The sequence below is a fragment of the Molossus molossus genome, unplaced genomic scaffold, assembly GCF_014108415.1.
Source record: "Molossus molossus isolate mMolMol1 unplaced genomic scaffold, mMolMol1.p scaffold_m16_p_2, whole genome shotgun sequence".
Lineage (NCBI taxonomy): Eukaryota > Metazoa > Chordata > Mammalia > Chiroptera > Molossidae > Molossus > Molossus molossus.
This window is the reverse complement of record NW_023425355.1, coordinates 38,795,763-38,805,825: the sequence shown is the minus strand read 5'-3', so window position 1 is coordinate 38,805,825 and position 10,063 is coordinate 38,795,763. Positions and strand designations below refer to the sequence as shown.

The 10,063-nt window shown below is 41.2% G+C and overlaps 1 protein-coding gene across 4 annotated transcripts in view; it reads left to right on the top strand.

Annotated features, from left to right (window-relative positions):
- The first annotated feature begins 913 nt into the window (after nt 1–913).
- Nucleotides 914–10,063, top strand: part of CHRDL1 (chordin like 1) — a 144,136-nt gene continuing 134,986 nt past the window's right edge. For all 4 annotated transcript variants that reach the window (XM_036271699.1, XM_036271697.1, XM_036271698.1 and 1 more), the window contains exons 1-2: nt 914–1,289; nt 4,622–4,770. In XM_036271699.1, coding sequence (XP_036127592.1) covers nt 4,674–4,770 — 97 coding nt within the window. In that variant the 5' untranslated portion in view covers nt 914–1,289; nt 4,622–4,673. The remainder of the gene's footprint in view (nt 1,290–4,621; nt 4,771–10,063) is intronic.

The window sequence follows — 10,063 nt, the reverse complement described above, 5'->3', positions numbered from 1 at the left end:
AAGTAATGTTGATCTATATGAAAGTACTCTATAAGTCGTAAAATGGTATACCAATGTTAGGGATATCAATATTATACAGTTCCATGTCGTGGAAAAATGACCTGCAGCCTTCCTCCAAGTTTAGGGACTGAAAGTATAAATGGGTACTATCTGTCAAGGCAGGGCTTTTGCACCTTAGAAGTTTCTGATAATTCTTTGTAAATACTGTTCACCGAATAAACACAAATTTGGAATAGTATGTCTCAAGCTCACTAAGGTATCAGCAGTGCTATTTAATTTCAGGGTTGAGTTCTTGGCCCACTCAGAATCATAGGGACTACTAAAACAGTGGAGGCTATGGTGGACCAGTCCAAGTTTGCTTCAAGACCCTTAATGTTTATAGAGGTACTTTCCTTGGGGCTTGGGAGCCCTCTCTGTGGGAGAAAACAGATTTCCAAGTTGTCTCCTTTCCCTCCACACCCACCCCCATCTCCACCCTGCCTTTAAGTACACAAACACTTTATCATTTCATTAGCTGCAATGGGGATTTGGGAAATGCGCCGAAATCAGCTTGCTAGCGCTTAATTTTCTAGGCCAGCTCATCCTGTGTCTGGTGTACCAGCTCAAGACTAGACCAGGTGCATGCATCCTGAGAGGCCCTTGTGCCTGAGCAGAGGGGTACAGCTTTCCAGTCAGGAAAGTCGGAGGGTAACTGGGGTCTTCATGGCTGGCGAGAGAGGTGGTGAGCTCTTAAGTGCATTCTGCACAGAGGGGAAGGTGGGGCCGGAGGAGATGTGCGGTCCCTTTAAGACCCCAAAGCTTGCTTAGCCAGAGGAGGGGGGTGCAGTGGGGGCGCTGCGTGATGGGAAAGTCGCCGACTGAGCCACACACTTTCTCCCGATTTCATAACTTTCGGGTGTGGGGAGCAGAAAAAAAGCCCTAGTGCCGGGGCGGAGAAGGGGTTCGGGCTGGCAGCGTCTGCACGCTTGCAGACCTCCCGCCTGCTCCTAGCAGCCGACCTCCACCGCCAAGTGGGAAGCGGGGAGCAGGCAGCGGGCTGGCAGGCAGGCAGGTGGCCCTGGGCCGCCGGCACCCGCGCCTTGGCTCTACCCTCGGGAGCCAAGCTAACCGCTGTTCCCTCCTGGTGTGAGGGCGGTGATGTTTTTCCTCCCACCCACTTTTGAGTACCCCCGCCCCCCTCGCGCTCACTCTAGTTCTCACCACAACCTGCGAGCAGCAGACCTCGGAGGAGCGCCCTGAGGAGCTCGGAATACATGCACTCGTGGAAGACGGAGGAGGCCAGTGAACAGGTCAGTGAGCAGTGCCTGGCGTCTGCTTTCCATATCTTCCTTTCCAGCCTTTGCACAGGTAGGGTATCTTCTGCTGGCCTGAGCCATTCCTGAAACTTCCCCTAGGGCACCCCAAAGTCTCTGGACCTGTCACTCCAACTCGCTCTAGGTTTCAGCTGCCAGGGGCCAGGGTGGAGGTGGGGCCAGGGTGCCAGACAAGACAGGTTGAAGACTTTGGATTCGAACTCACCACTCTGCACTCCCTACTCAGCCTGAATATTTCCATGCCCTGGTGCTTCAGGAGGCCAATTGGGAAGCTACCTAACGGTCCTGCAATCCCCTAGTTATCCCTTGTGTCCAGAGAGCCTTTTTTCTCACTTGCTAAAGTACTCTGGACCAGTGGGAGATTAATACGTGCTCAAGTTAATTAAATAGGGAAGGGCAGGGGAGAGGCTCCTTTGGTCTCTGGAAAGTTGCCTCATTTTCCAACCCAAACAACTGGGGTCAGAGTTTAAGACTAGGCTCAGAAAGCAGTGCAGTATTGCCAGAGTTCAGGGCCTGGAAAGCCTGCCTTCTAGTCCCTCTGGCCCTGCCACTCACTACCTCCGTGAAAATGGGCAATTGAGTTCTGTAGATTCCAGGGTGCCTGAGATCGTTGTGGGGAATAAAATGAAATTATAATAAGGTGTTTTGCAAGCCATTGTTTGTCAATAGTAAGTAGTATGATGGCATCGACTGAAAAGAGACACCTGGGCTAGCACTGCCATTTTTCAGTGGCAGTCCACAACCAGTGAACTGAGCTTGTCTTGTTGGGGGGCAGAGTGACTAGAGGATGTTAGCCCAAACTGCCTGAGACTGCAGTGTCTTCTTATTGTCAGAAAGAGAATTGCTACCATGGGGCTGTCCCAGAGATGATAGTGAATGTGAGATTACAAGGTCCATCAAGCCTCTCAGAAAGGATTAAAGAGATACTGTGGGGCAGGCATGAGAACTGGCTGACATGGGCTCAGCCCTTTTTTTCCTTTGAGAATATCTTTTTAGTTTTGTCCACCTAGTAGACCTCTTATGAAAATGGACAGACTCCTGACAACTTGATGCCTTGTAGTTACAGCTGGGTAAGGAGATCTTGGGCCCCTTGCTTAATGCAAATGAACAATACAAATGTTTATTTCATGGACACACCTTAATCACATTTCTTGAGGTTCTGACATGTTTCTTTTTCTCTTGTAAAGCCCACTCTCCCTCTCCACCCCCCCCCCCCAGTGTTAGTTACAGGGTTTCATTTTCTTTGTTGTTTTCTTGCTGTGACCTGGATCACCACAAAACATGTCAATGGCTACATTTTTCTAAGTAACCTATAAAACAACCAGTGCAAGTTCAGTGGCACAGCCTATGTGAAGCAGACAGAGAATTAATGCAGAAATAACTCCAGTTAACTGGGTCAAAGTATAAATTGAAAAGTTAAGGCATAGTTTGGCTTTTTGCAAGAATAAGAGTCCGTGTGTTTGCTGAGCAATACTTGCTTGTGTTTATTGCTACAGTCCCAACAAATGTCTTGCACCACCCCACTCCCACAAAAGAAAAAGTAAAACGGATAAAGAGAAATTGAACAGTGAGGACACCTGAGGAGGAAACTTTTCTCACTTGATATTTCTGCACAGAATATAAAGGCAGGATTCCAGGATCATGTAAATCAAAAGTGAAGATTTATAAAGCAATTAGTTTTCTGATATTCTCCATCACAGCCTGGGAGGCCACACAGATAACAGGAACACCAAAAGAGATTAATTGTGCTCTTGTCACCAACTTTTCTATTTGTTCATACCATTAGTTGGGACCCAAGAAAAGCAAAAAATAAAAATAAAAATAAAAATAAGTGCTATTTTCTTGCCAGCATGAGTTATGAAGCAATGCTACTTACTGTTCACCGAATTGCCCAACCATTGTACAAGAAAAACAACCCTGTTGGTTCTTGCATGGAGAGACCTGAAAACTGTGGTTTGAGAAATACTTCTTGAGATCTATATGTGATTGTGATAAATTGGATTTTGATAGTTTAAAAAATATTTCTCATTTGAAGGTTTGGGGGATAAGTTTATTAAGGTAGACTCAGGAAGAATGTCCCGTTCATGCTAATGACTTACCTCAAGGGAACCTGGGGGCTCGAAGAAGACAGAGACATTCTGAATTATTGAATGTGGACCACAAACTCACAGAGTGGACCAGATATCAGAACCAAGACCGTTGGCAAGCTAAGAACATGTTCTAGGAGAATTTAGTTCCTGTTAAAAGAGCAGGGAGGAAGTAGAGAAGGCAGAATGGTACTGAAAATCCTGGCTGGTGGCACACATTATTCTCTATGATTAGTTATCCTTTGGATGTATATTCATAATTTAAAACAATGGGTTTCCAATTTTCTGGATCCACTGAAAAGATCAATGAACTGAGTTCCCACCCAGGATTAATCTCAGATTGAAATGGGTTGTTTCTCAAATATTTGAATATTCTCAAATCACCAATTGGAAGTTTTGCAAACCCTAAAGCCTATGGAAATGACCTGTGACTGGATATGAGCTGTAGCAAATTTTGGATGTTTGAAGGCTCAAAAGATTTAAGACTTCTACCCTTTAGACTGGAAATATTCATATTTTTAAAAAGTATAGTTGCTTTATAATGCTCTTTTGTGTGGTGGTGTAATGTGAACACATTATCTATTTAATTTTGTCTAATTTCCCTGAAAAGTGGCCCATTTTAAATTTCCATTTCATAATATGCCTGAGCCATTCAGTTATTTAATTGTATCCATTTGCTAATTACACCTGTTTTCCAACATAAGTTAGCCAAACTGAAGAGCCTTATAGATCCAATGGAAGACACAAGAGAAGCACTGATCAAATTGTACCTCATGAAGGATTAATAAAACAGTAGCTTTGCAAAAAAGATTAGTTAACTTTCATTTCAGAAATTGTTTGAGTCTCATGCCTTTTATTTTTATCTAATTTGCCAAAGTAGCTGTTTTGCAAACCCATTTCACTTTTCTCCCAAAGAAGATCTCTTGCGAAATCAACTTTAATTCCATTAGAAAATAGGATTTTAAAATTTATTTTTATTTCCCTATAACTTGCCTGTAAGGATTCAGTCTTAGCATTGGATAGACATGCGTGTTCATCTGCTGAATTTTCCTCCACAGTCTTTCTTTGCAAGATAGGAGAGGCAGGTTCTCGTTCTTATACAGGAAAACAATGTTTGCACTTATGTAAATTCTCCAAAGTTTTTTTTTTTTCCTAGCAAGGGATCTCCATCACTTTCAAAGGATCTGTTTAAAGTCTTTTTTTCTGCTTTCTTCCTAACAGCTTGACTACACCAGGCCCTGATAATTTTGAGTTGCCTTCTGCAGTGGCCAAAATGAGAAAAAAATGGAAAATGGGAGGAATAAAATGCATCTTTACCTTGGTGCTCTTCTTTCTTTTCCTAGAAGGAAGCAAAACAGAGCAAGCAAAACGTAAGTGTCTTGAGTTTAAAAACAGGATGCTCTCTTGTAATTTCTTTGAAGATGTGGTTATGATCTGTGTTGAATGTGATGTAGCCCAAATGTGGCCATTCCATTATGCTAAGAGAAGAAAGTGAATGTTACTGGTTTATTCATGAGTTGATAAAAGAATACGAGTTTTGAATCAGGCCAACAAAATTTGGGGCTGTTTTTTCTGATTGTCATATAGTTTTAATCTCATAGAACACATGACACATTAGCTGATTTTTTTTTTTCTGTTTTAAAGTGTACAAATCTCATTCCATTTTACGTAACTCTAGAAATAGCTGACAGTTGAGCTGGATTTTTTCCCAAATTTCAGACTCTTCAGCAAAGGTTTCAGTTTATGAAAAAAAAAAAAATAACACAGAAAAAAATAAAAGAAAAAGTAAACTGGGCTCTGCTTATTCCCTTATGCTGAAGAATGAAGAAGGAAAAAAAAAAAACCTTCACATGAACTGGATTCAGATGAGAAATCCTCTGAGGAAATTGAGATTCCAGGGGCTGTGAGCAAATTGGATGCCATTTATTGAAAGGAATAATTCCCCACAAAGCCAAGGAATATTTCTAGAAAGTTAGCGATCCGTGTGATGGGCTACAATGTTGGAGAGAACAGAGTGGCAAGAAGGGGAGCTAATTAACCCTCTTTGCTGCCACATTTGGGAGATTTATGAGTAACGGTTGACATATCTGCTTTTGTTAGGAGCTTTCTGCTGCCTTTGTACAGTATGAGCCTCACCTTCTTTGGGCCACTTGAAACCACCTCTGAGCTGGACACTTGCTCCAAATTTGGAGAAAAAAAAAAAGCCATAGCTCTTGTTCTCCTTTTTGGCTGCATCAAAAGAAGCACAAAGTGGACCTGGTCCAAGAAGGTCATTCTCTGCTCCACTGAACTTATTCATAAGAAAGAACTGTGAAAATATTCTTGGTAGGAGCTGAAGCAGAATCTGAAGCCCATCATTTAAACAGTTATCTCCTTCATCAGCATAAGTTACATATATTGGGCATGAGGTTTATTGACAGGGAAACAGTGGCAAGCCTATTCCATTGTTCTGTGTGGTTGTGCACTGCTATGATTTTCATAGTAAACTTACTCTTATTCCTAGGAGAAATACTGATTTTGATTAAGCTTTTAAATATTACTGATGTAGCCCTGGCCAGTTTTTCTCAGTGGTTAGAGCGTCAGCCTGTGGTCCAGAGAGACCCAAGTTCAGGTCCCGCTAAGGGCACGTACCTCAGTTGCAGTTTGTCCCTGGCCCTGGTTGGGTTGTGCGAGAAGCAGCCACTCAATGTGTCCCTTTCACGTCGATGTTTCTCTGTCTCTTTCTCTCTTCCTCTTTCTCCCTCCCACTCTATCTGAACAAAAAATGGAAAAAGTCCTCTGATGAGGATAAAAAATAATAAATAAATAAATAGATAAATAAATAAATAAAATTAGTGATGTATAGTGATATCTAGTATGATTGGGCCATAAGAGGGAGTTTAGCAGGGCATGATCTCAATAATGAAGCTTGGATCAGTCTCTCCCTTTGTATTCCTTAAATGACTTCCTTCCTCTTCTACTTCAATATAGTCCATCAGATCCCTCCATTTCTAGAAGTCCTCCTTGATTTAAGCAGACCTGATTAAAAAAAAAAGTTGTCCCTCCATTCTCAGCTCAACTCAGCCCACAGCCAGCTGGGACTAAAATGCTTACTCTCTTAGAAACTTCCCTTATGGCCTGTTACTAAAGGCATCATGAGGAAAGCATGCAACTCTTAGAAGACCGACTCTTTTGGGAAGCCTTTCACATTTATGAAGAATTGAGGAATATTGTCCATGTGACATAGAGCTTAGTTGACAAACCAAAGAAAAATATGACTTAAAAACTATTTACAGACTAAAAGCTATCACTTTTTAAAGTTTTCTACTGCTTGCCTGACCAGTGTGGCTCAGTGGTTGAGCATCCACCCATGCACGAAGAGACCGTCAGTTCAATTCCTGGTCAGGGCACATGCCTAGGTTGTGGGCCCGATCCCCAGTGGGGGTCATGCAGGAGGCAACCAATCAATGTTCTCTCTCATTTATGCTTCTATCTCCCTTCTTCTCTTCCTCAAATCAATAAAGAAAAAAAAAAAGAGTCCTACTGCCTATGAATATGTCCTAAGCCCTTTTGACATTCAATTGGTGTCAAAATGATTACGTAACACATGGCCTAGGGCACCAGTTTTAGTCTAGTGTATCAGGCTTATAATCAGAGGATGAGACCAAGGTCATGGTCATTCCCTGAATGAGCCATTCAGAATCATTCTGTGTGGACATCCCAAGCTAACTGTCTCAAAGACATGTGCAAACTTATCTCTACTAAAGGGGAAATCTCAAAGCATATGCCCTATGTATGTTACCAACACATACACACACATACACAGAGCTTTATACTGCAGCTCTAACTGAGAAATTAGAAGCAATGGAAATATCAATCCACTGGGGAATATTTGTATAAATGATCCATGTAGTACACTGTAATGCAACCATTAATAGTTTGCTTATTGCCCTAGCCAGTTTGGCTCAGCGGTTAGAGCGTCGGCATGTGCACCTAAGAGTCCTGGGTTTGATTCCAACCAAGGGCATGTACCTCAGTTGCAGTTTGTCTCCAGCCCCGGTTGGAGTCGTGCGGGTGGCAACCAGTCGATGTGTCTCTCTCACATCAATGTTTCTCTCTCTCTCTCCTTCCATCCCACTTTTTCTAAAAAAAAAAATCTATATAAAGAAAAAAAAACTTGCTTATTGAAATTTGATAATCTTGGAAAGTGCTTATTTTAAATTTAGTTATATTAGCCCTGGCCGGTTTGGCTCAGCAGTTAGAGCATCGGCCTGCGGTCCGTAGAGACCCGGGTTCGGTTCCCGCTAAGGGCACGTACCTCGGTTGCAGTTTGTCCCAGGCCCTGGTTGGGTCATGCGGGTGGCAGCCACTCGATGTGTCCCTTTCACGTCGATGTTTCTCTCTCTCTCTCTCCCTGTCTCTCTCCCTTCCACTCTATCTGAAAAAAATAAATAAATAAACAAATAAATAAATTTAGTTATATTAGAAAATTAATAATACTTATTTTACAAAACAATATGAAAGCATCTGAGCTTTATAGAGAACTTGTGTTCCACAACACCCATCCCATTCCCCAGGGGTAGCCATTACTAACAGTTTGCTATGTGTTCTTGTAAATGCTTTCAACTGTGTTACAACAATAAATTTACATGTCTATAGGGTGTTTTCTACTACAAAAATGGGACATATGTCTTTTTCTGTAACCTGCTTTTATTCAGCAATGTGTCTAGGACATCCTTTCATGTCAGAACATTGCAATATAACAGTACCGTATTTTTTCTAATGCCTTCATAGTTTCCAGTTGTATAAGTCTGCCATGGTTTATTTAACCAGTCCCTATTTGTAGATATATAGGTTGTTTTCAGTTTTTGCTATTACAAATAAGACATTAATGAACAACTTTAGGAACTTATGTAAGTATTTGTGAGGAATTGTTAGGTCAAGGTATATGTTCAGTTTTAATCTTCTAAGGACTGTCAACCAAAGCAGTGTATTAATTTATACTCCCACCATCTTTGTATGCATGTTTTATTCCTAATTCTTTCACCAAAAGTATTATTAATCTTGGATTTTAATAGGGAATGCCACAGTTCGGTTTTGCTCTAATATTTTCCCTTTACTGGAACATCATTTCAACTATTTTTTATTTTATTTTATTTTTTTTATCCTCACCCGAGGACATTTTTCCGTTTTTTGTTCAGGTAGAGTGGGAGGGGGAGAGAGGAACAGAGAGAGAGAGAGAGAAACATCGACGTGAAAGGAACACATCGAGTGGCCGCCACCCGCACAACCAACCAGGGCTGGGGACAAACTGCAACCGAGGGCCGGGGACAAACTGCAACCGAGGTACGTGCCCCTAGTGGGAACCGAACCCGGGTCTCTCAGGACCGCAGGCCGACGCTCTAACCGCTGAGCCAAACCGGCCAGGGCCATTTCAACTATTTTTAATCCAATTGTATTTCTTCAGTGAATTGCCTACTTTTCAGTTGGGTTGCTTGTCTTACTGGTTGGTAAAAGCTTATTCATGAACATTTTGTAATTGAAATTTTGTTATTCAAGTTTTGCATTTAAAATATCATTTTCCAAATATGTCATTGGCTTTAAACTTTGAGTCATATTTTCCTATAAGATATTTTAAATTTTTTATGTAGTCAAAGCTGTCATTCATTTTCTTTATGGCTTTCGGATTTCTTTTAAAATTCCTATGAAGGTCTTTTCAACTCCATATTCTTATATATTCTTCTATTCTTCTACTGCTTCCATAATTTGAGGTTTTACCCATAGTTCTCTATTCCATGTATGATGTGTAACGGGGAACCAATGTTCTTTTATCTCTGGGTGGTAGGTTCATGAATGTTATTTTTGTTCATCTTCATGCTTCTTTATATTCCAAAGTTCTCACAATTCACAAGAACTACTTTTATACAGAAGAAAAGCCTTTTAAAGTAAAAGAATATCTCATTTCCCATGTATTACTGTTATATTCTAGGGAAGGGTAGGTATGAGAGTGGAAGAAGGAAAAGTGTTTTTGTTTTTTTTGTTTTAAACTAAGAAAAATTTAAGGAAACAAGTGTGAAGGTAACAAACCGTCATGTCTCTCCTTATTGCCAGATAACCATTTTGCACAAAAAAGCCAAGTTTTTTTGTCTTTCACAGGATGGTTATAAAATAAGCTTTTAGATCAAGGAAGGTGTCTCTGTAGCCTGTTTGCACTTGCATTTGGGGCATCAGAGTGGAATGAAGAGGGTCGCCATTATGGTCAAAGATACTCATTCAATGGGTGTAAAATCTGAAGTTGCCTGGAAAAAATGCTGTATTTGTGGAAATCTGTTTTCACAAGGAAATGTTGAGGTGGGTGCTGCCACTAGCTAGTACCTAATTATCCATTGTTATGGTTGCTCTCCCAGGAGGGAAGACAGGCTCAGGAACCCAGGAAATACTGATGGTGCATCACAGTGGATGAATAAGCCATTTGTGGCTTATAAAAAGTTTGTTACTGTCCAGAATCAGGAGGTTTGAAGTCTGTAACTTGGAAAATGTCCTTCTTTAACTCCATTATTCTCCATTGTTAAAGTTCTAGTCAAAGAGGCCAGGAAGCTCTTTTGAAGTTCAAAGGAGCGTAACATTTAGTGCATAATATTCATGCAAATATGGGACAAATGGGCTGAAGAGTTTGCCTCTTTT